Source organism: Callospermophilus lateralis, chromosome 2 (assembly GCF_048772815.1).
Source record: "Callospermophilus lateralis isolate mCalLat2 chromosome 2, mCalLat2.hap1, whole genome shotgun sequence".
NCBI lineage: Eukaryota > Metazoa > Chordata > Mammalia > Rodentia > Sciuridae > Callospermophilus > Callospermophilus lateralis.
In genome coordinates, this window is record NC_135306.1 from 173,103,626 (window position 1) to 173,128,725 (window position 25,100).

General features: G+C 33.0%; 1 protein-coding gene across 2 annotated transcripts in view; it reads left to right on the forward strand.

Moving 5' to 3' along the window:
• The window catches only part of Luzp2 (leucine zipper protein 2), a 477,784-nt gene that overhangs the window by 173,054 nt on the left and 279,630 nt on the right, over nt 1-25,100 (forward strand). For both annotated transcript variants that reach the window (XM_076844277.2, XM_077108699.1), the window contains exon 2: nt 24,481-24,598. In XM_076844277.2, the coding sequence (XP_076700392.2) occupies nt 24,481-24,598 (118 nt within the window). The remainder of the gene's footprint in view (nt 1-24,480; nt 24,599-25,100) is intronic.

The window sequence follows — 25,100 nt, forward strand, 5'->3', positions numbered from 1 at the left end:
TTGTTCCAATTTTTCAAGATAAGAGAATTTTTAATGAACAGATTTTTGCATAAAAACATTCACATTTTAAAAAAATATATACCATTCCTTCTACATTTTAGATTTTTTTCTTCCCACTTTACTCAAGGGTTTCAAATAAAGCTGACGAAGCTTAACTTCTAGACTTTCTAATTGCACAATCTTCTCTCAAGGTCTAGGAATGATCCTATAAATGTGTTCACATAGTCTTAGACTGTTTTCAATATTTATAAAAGTAAAAAGATAAATAACTTTCAATTTCTTTCACTGTGATATCCTTCCAAGTTTCTTCATTTTCTATCTAATGTACTAGTAGAATCATAGTGATCCATCCAAAAGAGAAATTTAAGTTGAGGCTGCACTTACTGAAATTTTCAAGGGATATAGATGCACAGGGTTCTCATTTAGTCATATTACTTCATACCATGGGAGACGTGGAAGACCAGTAGTACTCCTATCTCCGAGTGTACCAACATCCCAGTTGTCATGATATGGAGCTACAAGTTCAGGGGTGTAATCAGAAATTGAGCATATACTACCTTCTCAGCAATTGAAAAAAATTCATTATTGGGAAAACAACAACAACAACAACAAAACAAGTTTTGAAATATACAGAACCAGAATATAGTGTATTAAACTCCTTTCATCAAGAACATAAATTGTAAGGACATGAAGACAAGTTCTCTTTAATGCCTGTCAACATGGAAGTCCTCTTCTGTCCCAACAAAGGTACCCACTCACTAGTATAAATATATAGTACATTTATTTTCCAGTGGGAATCTCAGGGAATAGAACTTACCTTTTTTTTTTTTTTTTAACCTAAAAATTTGTAGAGTGTAACAAGCAACAAACCTATCCATATGCCTGCCAAGTGTTCTACTCAGCCCGGTGCTTCAGAGCATACTGTATGGCACAGGAGGCATTCACCCTGACAAATCTGGCAGAGCAGATACACATGGCAAAATGACCATAGACGGAAGGAAATGATCCAAGGAGTCATATTCCCTTGGGAAAATTCTCCATACATCATCTCCCAGCCAGTATCAAAGAATAAAAGGTGTGTATCTGATAGTATGTTAATAAAATCCTGTCATCTTTTCTGAATTTGGAAGTTCTTGTGATTTCTGCTTTGTTTTTGTTTTTGTTTTTGTTTTTTGTAAACCTATGAATTTTTTTTCTTTAACATGAATCCTGTTTTCCCCTCCCTTTCCTATTTTTGATTGAAGCAATGTGTTTTAAGATTTTTCTCCTAAAATACGGATAAGAAGATAAATAAGTCTCTACTGCTGCTGGATAGAATTGAGAATTTGGGACATATCAGGACTGACATGGAAAAAGAAGACTTATTATGAGATAAATATTCTGAACAAAATAAGAGAAAAGCAAAGAATGACATTACATTAGAATCATGTGACTAGCGAAAGGGAACTTGAGAAGGTGTTATTTGTATAATTTTCCAAAATTATTGCCCTGTGTTTTATCTGTCCTGGATCACCACTTGATCCTATCTGTGTGAGTGGCACCCTGTGGACAGCTGAATGGAACCCTCTTAATCAAACTTGTTTTGTGACTTGGGGTTATTTTTTATAGTAATTTATAGGAGCAGTGTTCACAAGAAAAAAGAATCAAATGATTTAGCTGCTAAGTTTGTGCTAAAAGGAATATTCTATGGCACTCATTATGAAATTATTTTGTATAGAAAAAGTAATTAAATGTCATCATGTGCCTTCTAAACCTTACAGATGAAATTATTTTTATGAATTATTTCTGACTAAATTCTATTTGTACTCACAGAGATTGGGAGACTTTTTTTCTAGTTCATTTATTAATATGATATTTTCTTTAACCCTTTCCTCAATCAATTTCTGGAAATTATGGAATTTCATTACAATTGAGTATTATTCAGAAATTAAAAAAATTTTTTTCTTGTGAAGCAAGAATTGTTCTAGAGCTTCACACAAGTCATGAAAATAGCCCTTACACATCCTGGTTTTTGAGCAGAAGCACAAATTGCTAAAACATAACCCTATTGGATTCTGACATCTTCCATGTATCTAGCAACTAAATGTCAGCAAAAACATCACAGTTATCAGTGGGTGATACAGCTACCAAGAATCAAAGTTGTAATGGCTGTGTCACGAATATGAAGTTCTGAGCTGGAAACAGTGGCACACAAACATGTATAATACCAAAATCTTGGGATACTAAAGCAGGAAGATTGCAAATTTGAGACCAGTGTAGGCAGCACAGCAAAATCCAACTGAAAAACCAAAAACCAGTTCTGGGTTTGTGGCTCAGTGGTGGAGCACTTGCCTCACATGTGTGAGACACTGTGTTCAGTTCTCAGCACTGCATATAAATAAATTAATAAAATAAAGGTCCATCAACAACTAAAAAAAAAAAAAAGAAAAACAAAACAGCAACAACAAAAATATATCCCAGGAGAACACGAAGTTCTTTCTAACACAACATTAACCTTTCAAAAACAAGTTTGCAAAGAAAGAAATGTAGTCTGATTGCAGCTTTTATGAGTGCTATAATAGCATATGGCCAAAAATTGGGAACAACACAATGTCTAATTTCTATAATGTCATATATTTAATGTCATTATTTCAGATTTAGCCTTGTTTTCTCATTGTAATTTGCCCAGCTGAGAAGTTAGCAATTGTTACCAAGTACATGTTATGACATTTGGCTATACATTGAAAACAAAATGAAATAAAACTATGATTTTTTTTCTTTAACTTAAAAGTAAGTTATTAACTTGAAGTTGACACAATATAAGATATTACCTATAACTTCTAACTTAAAATAATATTAAGCCATTATTTTTTAATTTATAAAATGAGAAAAATACAATAAAGGCTAAAAACAAACCATTTCCCCTGCAAATAACTATACATGATAAACTATTTGATTATCATAGCTGATATTCCATATTTTCCCTTCTGATGTTACTCCACATATGAGTAACAATTCTTTTCCATGTTTCTCCTTGGATTTTACAAAGTACCTAAATTATATGTTCTTCTTCAATAAAAGTGAATAGAAATCTAATTTTGCTAGCTTACCAGGTAACACCAAAATAACTGATTAAGAATTAATAGTCTTGGCTATCTTCTATTCAGTGTTCATTTTTACTTTTGCATTTTGATTTTACTCATTAATTTTCTTCCCTTTTCTATATCCCTGCATTCTTGATGACCAATCAATAATATCTTTTTTTTTTAAGTAATGTCTTTGTACAGCAGAGGGGGACTGCACTATTCAGCCACTAGAATTAAAATATTTTCTGTAAATTTTAAAATAATAAGTTATAGACAGTTGAGCTTTTTTCACAAGACCAACTCAGGAACAAATCTTCAAAAACAGTAGGTTAGAGTGTTTTCATAATTGTAAGTTTATGAAAACTGATAGAAAGTATAATGATTTTTATGCAATTAAAGTGTATAATTCATCATTTTTGCAATAGAAATTAGAGATCTTTGTTTTTTCTTAAAAATAAACTATGCATTTCATTTATTATTCATTTGAAAAAACAGTTTTTCTGTATATTAGCTACTTTGACTTGACTAGGGTAGACACTGGCAGAAAAATGCAAAGACATTAGAAAAAAAAATCACTGCACTTTATGCCTTTGAAAAAGTATTAAGGATTAAACATGAATACATTTATAAAGCTGAATATTATCAACATAAAATAAGTGACTCAAATAGAGAAGATATAACAAAACTAATAAATGGGTAAATTGTGTGTACCCTCCCTAATTAGGAAGGAATTGCGTATAAAATATCAGACTAGAAAAAATGATCTATTAATAACAGAATATATATTATACGTATATAAAGGTGAGGGGGGTCCAGTCATGGTGATACAAGCCTGTAATCTCAGCAGCTCAAGATGCTGAGGCAGGAGGCTCTTGAGTTCAAAGCCAGCCTCAGGAAAGGCGAGGTGCTAAGCAACTCAGTGAAGCCCTGTCTAAAAAAAAAAAAAAAAAAAAGAAACAAACAAAAAAAAATATGACTTGGGATGTGGCTCAGTGTTTGAGTGCCCCTGAATTCAGTCCCTGGTACCCTCTTCCTCCAAAAAAAAAAAAAAAAAAAAGGTGAGGAGAGAAAGATTCAAATTGGCAGATTGATTATGTGAAGTTCTAGGTGAAGAATTTGTTCTTTTTAAAATCTGGAATGTTCTTTCCCCATTACCCCATGTATTGATTCACATAACTTCTTCACCTGCTTGGTCTTTCACTCAAATCTTACTGTCTGATAGAGGGTTACCTTGACTATCTTAATTAACACTGTATAGCGTTGTTCTCCACTCCTGTACCTCTGCATAGGTAATCTTATTTGTGTCTTTGTTTTAATGTTCTATTTCAGGCATCTAGAATCACTAAAACATCACATTAAACTTTTTTTTCTCTCTTTCAGAACTTCTTGGTTATAAGAAATATCTAGACACACTCTCAATGTCTAGCACTACAATTCACCTTTAAATCCATTCTAAGAAATATTATGCAAGATTTAACTAAATGTGGAAGATTCACGCCTTTACAAGTGGAATCATCCCAGAGACATATATAAGTAGTGACTGAGTGAGTTTTGGAATCAGTATGAGATGATGTAGTTATATGGAGTGACAGGAATATCTGCCTTAAAACTATGTACCTATGATATGTGTAGGGCATTTAAGGTTGTACTTCAAAGTAATAATAGCCATTGCCTTTGGGAAATGAACTGTGGCAGAGAGAAAAGTAAATGTGAAGAAGAATTTATACATTACCTGAATATAACAAGAATATAAAAAATGCATAAACATTTTTAAAATCCTCTGAGATAGAGAAAGAACAAGAGAATAAAATAGAAGAACCAACTGGAGTGTGTGCTTAGAGGTGGAGGTTACTAGGGGAATGTCAGATATACAAGTTCAATAGGAGTCTTTGAAGCTTACATCGAGAAAAGAAATTTTAAGGTCCAGTTACAGATTACCCTAAAAATCAAGGCTAAGTATTTAATTATTTGGTTTGTGTGATTAGGAAGTTATGGAAGGAAAGTCTTTGAATAGAGAGGTATTTTGGCAAGAATGTTGTTTAAAGAAAATCAGATTCACTGTGTTGGGCAGAACAAGGAAATAAGATGAAATTGCTTTATTTATTCAAAAACAATGTGGTTGGAATCTGCCAACAGATATTTTAACAGAGAGAAGGTTATCTGAGGCCACACACAAACAGAAATGACCTTGTACTTTAAACTCATAAAACATTTCTGTTCATTTGTTTATTATTCTCTTTTATACCTTCTTCTAAACTGCCAATTTGATATTTTATTTTTGCAATAGGAATTTATCAACCACAATATTAAAAGTCACCATAATAACCTAGATAATCAGATTCTGATGCATTCTGAAATTGTATCATATACATTCTGCCAAACTGAATTTCTCTTTATTTCATAATAACATATAATACATTTTCAATGATATATTTATTGAAAACTATTATGTACCAGCGGAATAATAAACAAATGAACAGAAATGTTTTATGTTTTATACTTTTTTTTCTTTTTTATCATTTTAAAAACACTTGGAATAAAATGTTAAAAAGAAAAAAAAAAGTTTAAATCAGGAATTCAATAGAGAAGATTCAAAATGTGACAATAAACAACATCAAAAAACAGTCTACTTATCATGCTAAGTGAAGTAAGCCAATCCCCAAAAAACAAAGACCAAATGTTCTTTCTGATAAGTGGATGCTGATCCATAATGGGGGAGACATGGAAAAAATGGAGGAACTTTGATGGGGCAAAGGGAAGGGAGGTGGGAGGAGGGTGCATAGGGGTAGGAAAGATGTACACACACACACACACACACACACACACACACTCACACACACACTCACAAACACACACACGTATGTATATACAGATATATGCTGTTATCCATGGTATGTAAGAGATATAGCTATATGTAGGCACAGGAAATAAATAAACAATTCCAAGAAAAACAAATTTTATAGTGTTAAAGCCTTAAGTCAAAGAACGAACTACTACCTTGAGTGTTTGGAAGGCAAGTATAGCGGAACTAGTACCTTGAGTGTTTAGAAGACAAGTGTAGCTAAAGCTTTCTGAGTTAGGAAAAATACATAATGAAATGTGTGATTAGGCAAAGGCAGAGTTTTAAACTTCTATGAAGTCATTGGAAGAACCTTGGGTTTTGTCCTAAGTGGATTGTGATGATTGGAAACTACGAAACAGAGTACACAATTATCAGACTTCAATATTTGAAAACAATTATCCAGGCTACTTGGGAAGAGTCATCCATGTATATCTGAAACAAAATTAGGAACTATAATCTACAGAGTTTACTGGTGAATTGAGTATAAAATGTGGCAAAGGTAGAAACCAAACATGACTGTCTTTGGGTAGAGAAATGAAGAAAGTCGTTTTACTGGTGGGGAAGACAAGGAAATAAACAAGAATCTTATTTGGAATGCAATAAGTCTGAGGTATGGAAAGAAATGTGAAGACATGTCTAAAGCAACACAGAGACTAGCCTAGAGATATGTGTTTAGAAGGCATCAGAATAGAGATGAATATGAACTTATGGGAATGCATGACACCCTAAGGAAAAGGAGATAAATGGAAAATCCTGAGAAACTCAGACGGGAAGAATGTAGTTACTTTAACAGAATCAAAGGATTGTAGAAAATGTCTGTGAGGGAGAAGGAATTCATAAGGCACAATTCAGTCTCCAAATTTGTACTTTGCCACTGTCTCTCCCTAGAGAATTATCCTCCCTGTTGGTATATAGCTGTTTTATTTAACTTTTTAGGGTTTGAGCAGATATCAGCATCTTAGCAATGCTTTCTAAGCTCATCTAATTTAAAATCACCCTTTCTCAATACTGAAATTCCACATGCTGAGCTTCAGGAGATAGTATCATATCACATTGCTATCCCAGGAAAATATCAAAATATGAAATTAGAAGTATGATTTCTACTAACCATATATCATTTTTACATTATTCTAAAGTAAAAAAAAAAGTTAAGTCTAATCACTGTAAAGTTGGGAACTTTCTACATATATATGTATGTATGTGCTAGTTATAATGATAAAATTAAAACATGGAATTTATGATAGATAAGGAGGCAGATAAATATGGAAGGAATGTGTAAGAAAGATATGAATGATACCTAGCCAAAAGACCATAGAACTATGGAGTAGGAGTGACAGAATACAGCATTTTCAAGTATATGTGCTGAGATTGTTTTCATTATTATTTTTTAAAATCCTTTGGGCTTTCATCTAATTGTTCATCACCTCTCTCAGGTTCCTATTTCCATTGGCTTTTGTGTGATATAGGCTTGCAACAACTCACAAAGTGATCCCAGAAAAGCCACCCATGGTGGACTCTTCCAGAAGATTATTCTGAAAATTGCAGCAGCTTAATATGAAATCATAGAAAAAAAGACTTTGGGTTGAGTGTTGGGGATGGAGAGGAGAGCTTTGATCCTGAATATTCTGAAGTCTAGATGACTTTTTATATAGAATGATAATCGAGAGCACCACTAAATTAGACACAGTGAAGGAATTTTCAGGATTCATCATGCATGAGTAAAGAATGATTCATCAACCAATTTAATGTCTCTCATTGTAAGCTAATTCCTGCAGTCATAGCCACATAGTAGATAGTTTAAGTAATTTGAGTAACAGAAAGAACAATTTAATTCTCTAAATTAATTAATATTTTAGAACCATCATAGACATAAAATTTAACCAAAGTAAAATTGAACTTTGATCTTCAATAAGAGTTTGTTTAATCCACCAACATATCTTTCTCTCTCTCTCTCTCTCTCTCTCTCTCTCTCTCTCACACACACACACACACACACACATACACACACACACATACACATACTTACATGTGCACCAACAAGGGAGCATGTGTGCTCTGGCTTACCAGGAAAGCTCTTCTTTAGAGATCTGTGAGGACGAGCATATGAACCAAACCACTATTTCATCATTTCAGAACAAGCACAGAGTTGGACTTAACTCTATTTTGCTAGGAAATACCATAAAAATTAATGCAATAGGAATTAATTTTCTCTTTTTTACAAGTTAACAACATTTTTATTCTAGATTCCCAGTTTTTTCTCTCATTTGTTACAAATGTAATCCACATTTCTTATTTTCACACACATCTGGACAATGCTTTTAAAAACACAGTGTCAGAAAAGAATTAACAAGATGTGGGTGAGTGCCATGTCTTAACACTTTATTTTCTGTATGGCATTAATTAGTGTGAACTTGTATTGCTTTCATTGTCAGGGATATTTCTCTGAGTTGAATGAGTAGGTATGTGAGAGAATTTAAAATAAGTCTATTTTAAATAGTATAATTACTCTTACATAATCAAATTTGTTCAAATTTGTTCAAACACTAATATATTAAACCATTATATTTACAAAAAAGATTATAATCACACATATTTGCAGCCAATGATATTTTGTGATTAAACTCGTAGAGAACATAAAAGATGGGTTAATTTGATAAACTGGAGAATATTAAAGTTAACTATGAAGTCACATCATGGTACATTTATGAACTATTTGTAATCACAGGATCACTACAGATACTTTAAACCAAAAAGGAAACCTCAGGGAGAATATTTATTACTCACATAATTTTATTACCACAAATGTTTGGGCTCACATGGCTTTTAGAATGAGTGGCCATATCTTTCTGGCTGTCTGCAAACACATATACATGTACATATATATACACAGTCAGTTAACTGTAAGTCTTGAAATTAAAATCTTTCTCTATGCAAACAATGTTATTCTTATTTCTTTATTCTTTTCCTCCTTGAAAAAAAGTTAATTTATTAAGAAAATATTTTATTCAACCTTGAATTGTGAATTTAAGACTTTAAAACCTTACCTTTGTACAACTACTCTTATTCTATTATAACTTTTATATTTAGAGCACTTTGTTCTCCCTTCACTTAAAAACATGAAGCAAGAGGGAAAATGGTAACTGACACAGGAGAAGGAAATATGAAACAGGGTATATATATCAGAAGATCTCAAAGTCACCTCATTTTCCTTAATATTTATCCTACCTTGATTATTATTGAGTAAAAAAAATCTTATGTGAAGACTAACAGACAAGTCATAGAATTTACAAATTCACAGAACTGGGCACAGTGTTCTAAGAAGATCTGAGACTCAAGGATTTAAAGATTTGGTTTCAATATCTGCTGACCTTAGAGTTTCCTCTGGATATTTATTGAGGCACATTGCTAATAATAATTTTAATGAAAGTAGTGCTGCCTGTTAAAAATTGTTTGAGTATTCAACATGGATGACACAAGATGAGACATGAACTTCCCAGGTTTCAGAAAATACAAGGGACAGAAGCTGTACATTTGTAATCATAATGCTGCAAACCACCTCCAAAAGTTGGAGTGTTGCCCACTGTCCTGATTGCTTACCTTGATTAATAAGTATTTCCCGCAGAGACTGGACCATTAAAGAGTGACATTTTACATTTTCAAACTTGGCTATTAATTTAATCTGTATAAACATATTCATAATCTATAAAGGACTTGCCCATATTTCAAATGAAAGTGACATATGCAAACTGTTATGACAAACTGGCTGCTCAAGATTGCAGCAATTTAAGAGATGTGCTCATGATGTTGAAAATTAAAGGAAAAAAATGTCTCCAGTTGATTGACTTTTTAGAAGATGCTGAATGACAGCTTAAAATGCTTTGGTGACTATAGAAGTGGGACTATCTCTATGACAATGGGAATATTTTCACTATGTACTGTGTGGTGACTTGGCACTTTTTCCCAAGGTCAAGAGAATAGACATATTCTACAGCATAGGAAATTACTGGATAATGATATCTTTGTTTCATAATCTATTTCTATGAAGAACATAAGGTCATGAATGATAACTGCTATGTTTTCAAATATTTTGGCCACAAGAGGGTAGGGATTAAAAATATTAATTTAACATTTGTTGAGTGGCAGGAGCTGTTACTTATATTGCTCCAACAGAAATATTTGTAGGACAGTGGTCAGTTCTTCTCATTTTTTTTCTTTTACATGTAGTTTAAGAACATTCTGAGTGCCTATCTCATCCCCTGGGAAGAGGAAAATCTGATATCTCTTTCTCTTACTAACACACTAAGATCCCTGGAGATCCTCCATCTCTGCTAAGATTGCTAGGGAAGATTCCTTACTCCACAAATGCTGAATGCTGCCCCGCCAGTCCTCTGTGGATGATGACGTTCCTTGGTTTGCTTTACCATCTCCTGCATTGTCCAGATTAGAAGGCAGACCCATGATCTTTTAATGCCTCCCAAAGTTCAAATCACCACAGACAGACAGCCTCTAGTAATTGTGAGTAATGGTAAGGGTAGGCCAACAGGTAAGTTTCTCAAACCCTTGTAAAACCTAACACTTTGTGGCCACTTTATTTTTGAAAGTCTGCATTTTAACCTGCTAATAGGTCTTGTCCAGGTATCAAGTTTAATTATTTTAATTCCTAGGTTCCCACTATTTGCTAGGTAATAACTTTCCTCCTTCTCCTCACCAAAATAACTTCTTCAGGGTATCTCCAACTTCTTATTCTAAGGAGAGAGAGAGAGAGAGAGAGAGAGAGAGAGAGAGAGAGAGAGAGAGCGCGAGCGCCATTGGAGGGGGAGAAGGAGAGGGAAGGGGGAGGAGGAAGTAGGAGAAGAGAGAGGGAAAGAGATTTGTTTATTTTACAATGTTTATGTTCCCATTGCTACATACTCAAATAGTTAATCAAGCATATTCCTGAAAAAAAAATTGAGAGAAAAAAGAAGGAAAAACCTGTAGCTCTTTATTCATTCATCTTGCTCATCTCTTGGATTTGCATGAAATAGATTTACAATAATCCTTCATTAAAATGATAATATCTCTATTTAGTACAGAATTATTCTGTATTTCAAATTATGATTGAATAATTCCACTTGAAATTTTCCAGGAAATTTTATGGGCACTCTTTCTAGGTGTAAGTTTCCCTTTGTAGTGGGAGTCCAATGAACAATAAATATTTTATATAGCTCATAACTGCTAATAGAGATATGCACACACCCCTCCACTACATTCATGCTTTTTGCAAGTGTCCGGATATGTATGTTTGCAACCTCAAGTGCAGTCTGAGGGAGGAATTGTGGGGAGGATTTAGTCAAGTAAGTGATTCTGCTCCCCAACAGAGTTTATGGAGAGGAGTTTGTGGATTAAAAAGCTCCTGTTGTTTCTGTCTCTCCCAGCTGCTAGATTATCAGATCCTTAGAACATGAAAAGTGTATGAGTAAACATGAGCCAGGATTCAGTCCTCTTGCTGCATGTTCTGTCATTGGGAAGTTGTATAAAAGATCTCCTCTGGTGAAAGCTTTTTCTTTTGACCTCAAGTTCACTGTTATTGCCACTTGCCTGGAGAAGATCCATTTAACATTTTAATAGGATCCTGTCAGTGTCTTTAGGAGTGAAAGGGAAAATCAATGGGGTGGGATTTTTAAACCACTGAGAAGTCTTGAAAGGAAAAGTATAACATGAATGAAAGGTAGTGATTTTATTATTCTAAAGAAGTGTTTGAAATTGTCCCCCTGTACACTCAGAGATATCATGTAGGTCATAAACTTTTTCCTCCTTTTAGAGTCTTTTTTTCTGACAAATGGAATTTGCAGAATGGCGGGTTCTGAAACTACTCAGCTTCAGAGGTTTGTTAAATTGATATAAGCCCTATCAGTCTCCATCCAGAAGATTCATTTCATGCACCAAACAGAATGCACAACCATGGGTTCATCTGCTTTGTGTACCAAAATGAAACTAATAAAAAACTAACACATTGATCATGCATCAGTAAGGCTATTTTTCTTTGTGATTTATGGCTTCACATTCCATGCCAATGTCACAGAAAATCTTACTAATTTTTTTTTTTTTTTTTTTTTTTTTTTAGGAGGGGTTGTATTGGAGATTGAACTCAGGGGCATTTAATCATTGAGCTACATCCCCAGACTTTTAATTTTTGTTTTTTTTTGTTTGTTTGTTTGTTTTTGTTTTTGAGACAGAGTCTTGCTAAGTTGCTTAGGTCTCCATTAAATTGCTAAGGATGGATTTGATCTCTTGATCATTCTGCCTCAGCGTTGTGAACCACTGGGATTATAGGCATGTGCTACCATTCCTAGCCCTATTGATTGTTTTAACAGTTCTTTTTGAAAGTAGCCAGTTATTTTTTCTCAGGTGTGTGTGGATTTCTCTAATCAAAGGAGATCACTACTACCTGAGTTGCACAATAAGGATATTATCTATCATGATCAACACACTTCTAGCACTTCAGCATAAATGTATTCCATTTTAATGCAATTATATATCTGCATCTGTCACACTTTAGGCTAAAAGCTCCACAAAGGCAGAAACTATGTTTAAGACATTTATGATGTTCAGACATAGTTCCAAAACTGGCTTAGAAAGAAAGAAAAGTAAAAGGGAGGGGGGAGGAAGGAGGGAGGGAGAGGAAGAGGGAGGGAAAGAAAGGAAAGGAAAGGAAGGAAGGAGGGAAATGGAGCAGGAGAGAGAGAGGGAGGAAGCAGAAAGGTTAAGAAAGAAGAAAGACAAGAAAAAAAGAAGGGAAGTAGGAAAAAAGAACACACAAGTATGCTTAGTCAACTTGAGAGAAGAAATGTAACAATTACTGGGGTGAGGCAAATAAAGTAGGTCCACATCATTGCAGAACAAAATAGGACCTCTATTCAAATCTGTGGTGGTGTTTTTTAATTTTATTTTTCTCTCTGTAGAGTTCAGTAGTTGTTAACTTCTTCTACCTTAGCCATTAAGCAGCATTCATTACATTCCACCAGAGCAGCAATGGGGAATACATGGAGATGAAGAATATATAGAATATATATAGAAATCTTTGAAAAAGAATAAAAATGGAAGAGACTGGCTTGATTTATTGTGGAGGTTTTATGTTGTAAGTTTGAAGCTGAAGACTGTTGAAGAGTTTGATGGCTGATGGATGTTTCTGATGATTAGAAATAATTTAAGCAAATGTTTACTTGGAGATTGATATAATCTCAGATCCAGTAAATTGACACAAAATAGAAACATATTTAATATCCTCAAGAAAATCTATTTTTATTAATAAGTAAACAGAGAACACATAAGAGGAAATAGATGAATCCTGAAAAAGGCAACTGCAAGAGAAAAAAATATAAATTCAAGCCAGAATGCAGACAGCTTTGACCTTGACATAGCCAAAGAAGTCATTGATGTTTGGACTGCAAGTTGATCCAAGTAGAATTTTAAGTTAAAAAAATCTAAATCTGAAAGCTATAGATAAAATGGTTTAGAGAATAAAAAAGATCAATTATCTTAGTGCCATAAATATTTTAGGAGTTATAATCTAACTGGGACCATAAAAATGAGTGGATCAAATAAATGTGTGCATATATTTAGAGCTGAAGAAAAGATTAGATTTGAGCAAACAATTGATTATCTTTGCAAATAAAGAAGATAATTAGTGAAATGATGACCCAAATGGTGTTCATTTTCAGTGAAACTTGACAAATTTGTCAATCTTCTTGCTAAAAAAACTTTTTTGTTGAAGTCAAAGGAAAAAAAATGGACAAAATGCAAAATAAAGATGCTTTACAAGGCATTGAAAAACCTTTAGTGCATGCTGTGGCAAGCATTCAAAAGGCCAACTTCTAAGAAATGAATCACAGAGAAGCTAACCAAGCACTTAGGGCTCTGTACAGATTGCAAATCAGACCATAATTCTTCTTAAGCTTATGTCCATTTACAATAGGATGATGTAGCTTTTCCAGTCAAGAAGTGAAGTATCTTTCTCTTCCTCTTGAGTTCAGCCTGGAAATGTGACTTACTTTGGGAATAATACAATATGGTTGACATGAAGTTGTGCTAAATCTAAACCTAAACCTGAAAAACACTACTTTACCTCTGTTCATTCTCTTAAGTTCCCTGATCAAGTGGTGTATGAACAAACCCAGGCTAGCCTGTGGAGGATCAAAGTCATGTGGCCAAGTCCTCTCCATTGACAAACTGAAAGCTAGTTCACCATAAAAACATTATTTAGCTGACCAGGAAATGATCATAGAGTTAGTCTATCCAAATAGAGAATTTCCCAATGATCTGAGAACAATACCTTATATGCAGAACTTGAGCTAAAATAACAATGAAATAAAAGAATATTTAAAATAATGTAAACTACTGATATTGAAATAGAAACAGATTATCTGAATAGTTACATGTCAATTAAATAGTTATAAATCTGACTATTTAAATACATACTTTCTCATAAAGAAAATTGTAAGCCATATTATTTTAATGACCAATTCATCCCACTCATGGAATAAAGGTGATCAATGTCATACAAACTCTTTCAGATAATAAGAATAAGGAAACATTTTCTAATTCATCTCAGGAGCTAAGCATAACCTAGATATCAAGCTTTAGGAGGACATTATAAGAAAGAACATTAGCAAATAAAATTTACCATAAGAATAAGCATAAAACCATAATCAAAATACTAGAAAACTGAATATAGCAGAACTATGCCTAAAATTTGTTTCAATTAAGTGAGATTGAGTTAATGCAATCAAACAATATGTGTGATATGAATCAATGTATTTCAGCACACTAACAGTATAAAAGAAAAATCTATGTGAAAGCATAAATGAATACATTTCATAGACAAACATTTGCTAAGCTAGTGCTATATTATAAATTACCACAAATGTTTAAGACTTAATTTAAAAATAAAAATCTTATTTTTCAAATTCAGGCTGAAATCTTGAGAGTGTTTCTGCTTTACGATATGGGTCAAATCAATTCTGTTGTTCCTGTTTTATTTTTTGAAAAGCCTACAGTTTAAGCAGTTATCTGGTATAATCTCTTCAATTACATTTGCACAAGAAACAGAGACTGAGCAAAATAATACAAACAACATTTAATAACTCTGGTGTGTTATTCTCCTGCATGCCATTGGAATGCCACAAGACCCACTGAAAGGTGTGATGATTTCTAATCTGTCTTTGTATGTAATGAGAATGAGACAAAGGAAGATAGGAACAAAAGAATAGTGAGTAAATAATAACAACTACCACAATGAAAACAATTGATAACATTCAAATTCTATTCATGATTAACCTGAAATTATTAAGACATTAAGAAAGAAACATTCTACATTTGAGAATTTATCAAAAAAGAAGAAGAGGTAGAAGGAGGAGGAAGAGAAAGAATATTGATTTTAAATGTCTGCACTAAATACCATATTTGTGGCGAAGGATTGTAAGTTCTTCCCTTTGAAATATGGAATAAGAGGAGTATGTTCATATCACCAATTCTATAGAACATGATAGAATGATCCCCAATAATAAATAAAGAGAAAAGATCAATTATCATTATAGAAGCTACATATAAAAAATTAAAAAATTTTACAAATAACTTTAGAAATCATTAGTTTACTAAATGTAAAATCATATAAAGCTTCATTTTATATGTGGCCATATACAATTGAATATGAATGTTTATTTTTAATTGTTTTTATAAGAAAGAAGAGCTAAATAATTCTATAAAGTTTACTCAAAGCTGCTTCCTATCAGTGTTTGGATAATTATGGAGATTGCGGTGTCTTACTCAACACTGTATAGTAACTATTATTACTGTTATATGTAAAATCCCACCAATAATCTTTTTTCCCTGGGTGAGTATTTCAAACCCAAGTTTTTCATGGCCAGCAGATAACCTTGCTTGTTCTTCCACAGGGAAAAGAGAGCTTATCCAGTGGAAATCCTTTCAGTTCCTGCCTCCCACTTAACTCTTGTTCATACCACATCTATCTCCTTGTTTTCCTCTCAACAGATCTGTGCCTGATACCTTCCTTCCCATCTCCCCCAGAGGTTGCACCAATTCTTAATCTCTCTCTCCTGGATCTTCATTCTCAACTTCTCTCTTAGCTCTTTTCTACTCAACAGAGAAGAATGATCAAGTCCAAAGGATTTGTCCAAAAATATGAACAAAACCTTTTTTTTTTTCCTAACCTACATCCACTGCTAATTTTTACTGTTTGTCTTTTGCAACACAGGATTGCACTTGAAGTGGGGTCCACATCTGCAGTCTTCTTTTCATCATATACCACAGAGATCTAGCTTTTATTTTTTTAATTTTTAATTAAGCCAATCCCCCGCAAAACAGAGGCCAAATGTTCTCTTTAATACATGGATGCCAATCCATAATGTATGGAGGAGCGTGGGGAGAATTAGGAACTTTAATTGGGCAAAGGGGAAGGATAAAAGGGTAGGAGTATGGGGGCAGGAAAGATGGTGGAATGAGATGAATCTCATTACCCTAGACACTTGTATGACTGCATATGTGGTGTGACTCTACATTGTGTACAACCAGAGAAATGAATATTTGTGCTCCATTTGTGTACAACAAATTGAAAAGCTTTCTACTGTCATGTATAACTGATTCTAACTAATTAAAATAAATTTTAAAAAATGAACGTTTAAAATAGACAATATTTATAATCACATAATTTTTCAAATATTTAGAAATAATCTAAATTGTATGAAACCCATACAAATTACAAAATGTTGTTGAGAGAAAATATTGAAAGCTCCAAGTCAATAGTAGTATATAAATTGTTTAAGAAATGAAAAGCTCAGTACTTTCAAAATGTTAATACAGACTCCCAATATTAATTTTGTTTTTCTTATTGAAATTGATAAACCAATTTTAAAAGGTATATGAAGTTTTAAGGAATCATGAATATTCAAAACAGTCTTGAAGAAAATGATAAAATTTACCTTTTTAGAATGCTGGATATTTATATGTTACACTTTCAAAATGCCACCACAATTAAGAGAGATTAACATTAAAAAAAGGATAGACAAAGAGAACTTCAAGTTTTTTCATTGCTATACATGAAGCCAGGGACTCACACAGACTAAGCAAGTTTTCTATCACTGAATTACAGCCAACTCCCAAACAGACTAATTTGACAGACTAAATAATACAGAAGCAGATACCTATACAATTTATTCATGAAAAATTACACTTAAATATTGAATTTTCATTATATATTCAATAAATTTTGTTGAGACAAAACTGTATATGAATATAAAAACAAGTTCATTTTAACCCCTGACATGTAAAACACAGATAAATACAATGTCAACTTGTTCACAGATCCAAGAAGTGAAAGGTTAAACAAGAAAACCAATTACTTAATAATCTTCTAGAACATAATATAGTAAATAGGATACATTTGTTACACTGAGCATAAAGTGGAAAATCCTAATATGTAAGATTAATAATTTGGTCTACATTTGATTTATCTACAACTTTTTTTTCCTCCATATTCTTACTTTATTTTTTTTATTGGTTGTTCAAAACATTACAAAGCTCTTGACATATCATATTTCATACATTAGATTCAAGTGGGTTATGAACTCCCATTTTTACCCCAAATACAGATTGCAGAATCACATCGGTTACACATCCACATTTTTACATAATGCCCTATTAGTAACTGTTGTATTCTGCTACCTTTCCTATCCTCTACTATCCCCCCTCCCCTCCCCTCCCATCTTCTCTCTCTACCCCATCTACTGTAATTCATTTCTCTCCTTGTTTATTTTCCCATTCCCCTCACAACCTCTTATATGTAATTTTGTATAACAATGAGGGTCTCCCTCCATTTCCATGCAATTTCCCTTTTCTCTCCCTTTCCCTCTCACCTCATATCTCTGTTTAATGTTAATCTTTTCTTCCTGCTCTTCCTCCCTGCTCTGTTCTTAGTTGCTCTCATTATATCAAAGAAGACATTTAGTATTTGTTTTTTAGGGATTGGCTAGCTTCACTAAGCATAATCTGCTCTAGTGACATCCATTTCCTTGCAAATTCCATAATTTTGTCATTTTTTAGTGCTGCGTAATACTCCAAGGTGTATAAATGCCACATTTTTTTTTTTTTTATCCATTCATCTATTGAAGGGTATCTGGGTTGGTTCCACTTTCTTGCTATTGTGAGTTGTGCTGCTATGAACATCATCGATGTGGCAGTATCCCTGTAGTACGCTCTTTTAAGGTCTTCAGGGAATAGACCAAGAAGGGGAATAGCTGGGTCAAATGGTGGTTCCATTCCCAGCTTTCCCAGGAATCTCCATACTGCTTTTCAAATTGGCCGCACCAATTTGCAGTCCCACCAGCAATGTACAAGAGTACCCTTTTCCCCACATCCTCGCCAGCACTTGTTGTTGTTTGACTTCATAATGGCTGCCAATCTTACTGGAGTGAGATGGTATCTTAGGGTGGTTTTGATTTGCATTTCTCTGACTGCTAGAGATGGTGAGCATTTTTTCATGTACTTGTTGGTTGATTGTATGTCCTCCTCTGAGAAGTGTCTGTTCAGGTCCTTGGCCCATTTGTTGATTGGGTTATTTGTTATCTTATTGTCTAATTTTTTGAGTTCTTTGTATACTCTGGATATTAGGGCTCTATCCGAAGTGTGGGGAGTAAAAATTTGTTCCCATGATGTAGGCTCCCTATTTACCTCTCTTATTGTTTCTCTTGCTGAGAAAAAACTTTTCAGTTTAAGTACGTCCCATTTGTTGATTCTTGTTATTAACTCTTGTGCTATGGGTGTCCTATTAAGGAATTTGGAGCCCGACCCCACAATATGTAGATCAGAGCCAACTTTTTCTTCTATCAGACGCCATGTCTCTGATTTGATATCAAGCTCCTTGATCCATTTTGAGTTAACTTTTGTGCATGGCGAGAGGAGGGGATTCAGTTTCATTTTGTTGCATATGGATTTCCAGTTTTCCTAACACCATTTGTTGAATATGCTATCTTTCCTCCATTGCATGCTTTTAGCCCCTTTATCAAATATAAGATAGTTGTAACTTTGTGGATTAGTCTCTGTGTCCTCTATTCTGTACCATTGGTCCACCCACCTGTTTTGGTACCAGTACCATGCTGTTTTTGTTACTATTGCTCTGTAATATAGTTTGAAATCTGGTATCGCTATACTGCCTGACTCACACTTCCTGCTTAGAATTGCTTTTGCTATTCTGGGTCTTTTATTTTTCCATATGAATTTCATGATTGCTTTATCTATTTCTACAAGAAATGCCATTGGGATTTTGATTGGCATTGCATTAAACCTATAGAGAACTTTAGGTAATATTGCCATTTTGATGATGTTAGTTCTGCCTATCCATGAACAGGGTATATTTTTCTATCTTCTAAGATCTTCTTCTACTTCTCTTTTTAGGGTTCTGTAGTTTTCATTGTATAAATCTTTCACCTCTTTTGTTAGGTTGATTCCCAAGTATTTTATTTTTTTTGAGGATATTGTGAATGGAGTGTTTTTCCTCATTTCCGTTTCAGAAGTTTTGTTACTGATGTACAGAAATGCCTTTGATTTATGCATGTTGATTTTATATCCTGCCACTTTGCTGAATTCCTTTATTAGTTCTAGTAGTTTTTTTGTAGACCCTTTTGGGTCTTCTAGGTATAGAATCATGTCATCCGCAAATAGTGATAATTTAAGTTCTTCTTTTCCTATTTTTTTGCCTTTAATTTCTTTTGTCTGTCTAATTGCTCTGGCCAGTGTTTCGAGAACTATAGCAAAATTCAAAAAACAGGTAATTGTATTCTTAATATATTTAAAAACTAAATGCTCCTACATAAAGTATATAAATACCTCCAATAAATCAATAACAAACCATTGAAAATGGCAGAAGTCATGAATAAACATTTCATTAAAGATAACATGTGATATGCTAAGTGAAGCTAGCCAATCCTTAAAAAACAAATGCCAAATGTCTTCTTTGATTTAAGGAGAGCAACTAAGAACTGAACAGAGGGAAAGAGCATGAGGAAAATATTAACATTAAACTGAGACAAGTTATGGGAGGAAAAGGGAGAGAGAAGGGAAATTGCATGGAAACGGAAGGAAACCCTCATTGTTATAGGAAATCACATATACGAGGTTGTGAGGGGAAAGGGGGAGAAAGGGAGAGAACAGAACAACAACAGATGAGGTAGAGAGGGAAGATGAGAGGGGAGGGGAGGGGGGATAGTAGGGGATAGGAAAGTCAGCAGAATACAACAGTCACTAATATGGTATTATGTAAACATTGTGAATGTGTAACTGATGTGACTCTGCAATCTGTATTTGGGGTAAAAATGAAAATGCATAACTCACTTGAATCAAATGTATGAAAGATGAAAAAAATAAAAAAAATATATGCACATAAAAAATAATAAAAAAAGATAACATGTGAATATCATCTTTTGTAACATGCTCTCTGTGTGTCACTAGTAAAATTCAAATTATAGCTAAGAGGAGATCTGTTACACAATTAATAGAATTAATTAAAAAAAAACAATACTGACAATACCAGCGTGGACAAAAGAGGGAAGAAATTGAAATTCTCCATCTCTCCTACTCTAAAACTGATCTGTACAATTTTTTGTTCAAATTTACCAAATACATAGATAAACATATATATCACATACATGCCCTATGATTCAGGAACCCTACTTTTATTATTCTATCTGGCATAAATGTATTCATATATTAACCATGGGCATACCAAAAATCTATTGAAGCATATGAATACTAGTAAAAAACTGAAAACAAAAACAAGTATCTATCAACACTGGAATATATTACAGTATAATTTTTTGCCAGAACACTACACTATATAACAGTAACAACCAATACACTGTCTATAAAACATGGAGTAATTTTACAAACAGTACTGAATAAAACAAGTCAAACACAAAAGATGATATTGATGATTACATGGGAATAACAATAACAAAGTAATGGAAACTATTATAAAACAATAGAAATAAAAATATTGGTTTTATTTTTGGGGGAAGAGGAAGGTAAAGGTTATTGATGATTGAGGTCAAAGAAAGATTCTAAAGTGAAAGATATATTAAATTTCCTATATTATAGTAAATGTATATATAACAATATTATATGTAGTTCATGAAGTGTGACATTATGTGATTGCTATACCTCAGTAAAAGATATTTTAATAATATTCTGAGAAAACAGTATCATGAGTACTTTACAGAAAACATTTTACTCAGGGAGGAAGTATAATTAGTACTTCTGTCTTAAAGAAAGGGTCAAGATAAAAGGTATTCATTCTGGTACTTCCCCAATTCAATATTTTTTGAGTATTATTGCCAATAGAATTGGTAAAAAAACAAAACAGTTATAGCTCTTAAAGAAATAAGAAAATATTGTTGTTAAATCCATCAAAAATGCTTCCCACTTAAATATGCCCAAAGATTTAACTGGATACAGAAACAAATAAGGATGTTTAGTAAAATTTATGGAATAAAGATCAAACTATAAAATTAATAGCTTAATGAAACTACAATATTCATTAGAAATTAAATGCAAAAGTATACCTGCAACAACAGCAGTAAGTCTAACAAAAGCATAATTAGTCTATGTCATAACTGTAAGGCATTGATGAATCAATCATAGGAGAACAGTAGTATAACATATGAGGCAACCTATGCTTTTGGAAGGGAAGATGAACAACTATTATCTATTTCTCTAAATTTTTAATGTGAATGCAGTCTCAATTAAATTCCCTGCAGGTGTTTTATGAAATAGAGATGGTAATTCTAAACTTCTAAGCGAAATATAAAATTTGTCAATAAAACTACAAATCAAAACAATAGGGGGGCAAAATTAGAAAGAATTATAATGTAAAATACAGTTTTAATAATTATACCATGATATGACACTGACGTTGACAAATTCATAAGTGAATCAGAATAGACAACTCAAAAAACTAGAGTTGAAATAAGTTTGTGCATTAGTATGAAGATAATCTACTCACAGAGAATAATCTAAATGGCAAGAAAGGAAAATATGTCTAAATGTCTATGTAAAAGAAATTTGGGAGGAGTTGATTGATTCTCTTATACCCATGAAGTTATTTGAAGACCAAATACAATTATGGAATTAAAAAATGTGTGCAAATTATTTAAAAAATCAGACAAAGAAACATCACAGTTTAATTTAAAATGATTTTAATATTGAAAATTGACATATGTAATAGGAAGGAATACAAAACGAATTATATGACAGGCATAGTGATAGTTAACTGTGATAAATTCATTTTCAAGTCAGCATGTTCTTCTAGCCTAGTGGCCAAGACATTGAGCTCCTGCGGTTGATTGATAGTTTCCTTTATGGTGACATATCCTTCGAAGTAATTTGTTGACTCTGTGATTTAATTTCTTCAACTGTAAAATAAGGTTAATAACTAGTGCTTATCTCATAGAGTTGTACCGAATATTAATGAGTTGGTGTGTATAACACTATGCTGTATTTAAAATGTTGTCCATGCACGTTATTTACCAATATTACATCTTTGTTATTTAAGATCAATTTGGAGATATTTTCATTCTCTAGGAGAAATAAACTGAAGCATGAAGTAGTAGTGAACTTAGAATAAAATGAAAATGTGACTTGTCTCTTTCTAGTTAGCGTTGGCAGTGAGAGTGAATAGATATCTGGGGCATTAATATCCATCTGATTACTGACAAATTATTGTTTGTAAGTAAAAATCTCAAGACCAGAGAAAAAGAAATATTGTATGTCTTAACAGTTGTCATTCCAGTTTCCTTTCAACAGGAAGACTGTGAAGAATGATAGACACTGGCATTTAGCAAATGAGAAAAAGAATTTTAGCAGAAAACTTTTCAAGACCCATTGCATTTATTGATTATTATTATGGCCCCTTGTGGATACAGCTTTTTATAATTCTGCAGAATAATTATAAAATTTATCAAATATCTCAGTAATAGAAATTTTATACATATGTATTCAAATTCATTCTTTTTTGAGTCCAAAACTTTATATAAGTTACTCCATTTAATACATAAAGTATTGGATGAAGTCAATGTTATATTTTACAGGTAAAAAAAAAAAGTAAAGGTTAGAGAGCAGGAGACACTTTTCTACATATTAGAAATTGAACTTCTCAGCCCATATTTCACCAAAAATACTATTTTTCCTATGACTTCTTTCTTAGTGCAGGACTAATCCAAGAGTACTACCTAAGCCCCAAATATGGCATCATTATAACCTAACTACCTTACACTCAACCCACAACACACACAGACAAAATAATTTTTAAAACAACCATCCTATGGATTTATTTTCCAATGTTTGGTTAGAATCAAACTAAGCATCCCTTTTCTTTCAGCTTCTGGTCTCTTAAGGCCAGGACCATTTTTTTGCCTGGACTATTGCAATGCTAAGTTCTCTAAGCACCACACCAGGGGTTTCTCTCAGGGGTTTCTTCACTCTTAAGTTTGCAAATAGTGAAATTAAAGACCCTCATCTCATGGCTTTACTTTCCTAAACATCTTTGACAAGGCTTGCACATCCTTCTACTTTCTTCTATCATCAGCAAATCCACCGCCCCTCAGTTAAGTCTCAAACCTTCTGAGATTTATTCACTTTTTTAAAAATTCAGCAAGTTTATTTTCACTAATATTTAGAAGTGCTTTCCCTTTGCATATGACTAATTTCTATTTGTCTTTTAAAATACATTCTACATATTTCATATTGCTTTTTCCAGAAAGGATTTGAAGCTCTTCTATGTATTCAATTAATCACTGTGACTTTCCTTTATCAGGTAAAGTTTTAGATTGCACTCCAAATCACGTGTTTTCTATCCCCATTCTCCACTCATCAAACAAACACACACATGCACACCCATACACACAAACATACATAAACATGGACACACATTCTTATTATCTTATTGAATAGGAATTATAGAGTAGTAACTTAATCTTTTGGGTAAAAAGTTCACTATATAATTCCTGGACTTATTGACTGATAGTAGCTATAGTATTTCTTAGACATGTTTGAAAGGGGGCACTTTTCAATGAGTTTTATTTCTTCATCAACTAGGGAAGAAGCCAACACCCTGGTTTAAGTTCAGGCTTTACCCTTTATTCCCTCAGTCTCACAACTCTTCTGTGTCTAACATATATCTCCAAATCATCACTCTCCTTATAAAATTTCAAGGATCTGAGGGGGAAAAAAGGTTAGTGATATTATGAAAAATATCCATTTTATTTTCCAAGAATTATCTGGTAAAATATGCAGTGTATAAAGAAATTGTGAAATATTGCCCTGGAAATTCTTTGGAGCCTAAATACCTCTCATTAAAAAAAAAAGAAAAAAAAATTTGGGATAACATGGTATTTTTTTTTTCAAAAATTCTCTTCTATACGAAATAATTAAGGTTTTTATCTAGATTGTACTAAAATGTGATGGTTCCTGATTATGACTGTTGCAAAGTGAAGTGTTTGAGGGCTCTCACACCTTCTCTTTCTGTGTTAGACAGGACTATGAAGAGCTAGAAAAGCAGCTGAAAGAAGTATTTAAGGAGCGGAGCACCATCCTCCGCCAGCTGACAAAGACATCAAGAGAGCTTGATGGAATTAAAGTCAACCTTCAGGTGAGATGAGAACTAATTTGCTCAGCAGGAAAGAATGAGCAGTCCTATATTAATATGCATTTTAAAGCAGATTTTAATACCTTTTTGAGCTTGGCCATGGTGGTTATTATTTATTATTATATAAGCTTTGAAATGAAATGCCATCTGAAATGCGGTCTAGGGATCTGAGGTGTGCAATTACAAAAAGAAGAAAATTGTGTGCTTGGTAAAACCATCAATTCCTCTCAGCTTCTAAGATCAGTTTGACCCTTATGTTTTTCATATTATAAAATGATGAAAAGTAATTAGACCAAGAGTTAAATGAATATAGGAATAATATCTAGAAGAGAATATTAAATTCCCCCTAGGACAGCTCTGAAGATTCCTTAATAAACTTCATTACTGAAATGGGTAAATGCCTTAGAGAGGAGACTGTCATCTGTAAAAAATGTATTCATACAATGAAATCTCAATCACTAAAGCGGAAATAAAGTCTACTTCAGATAAGAAATACTTCTGAAAT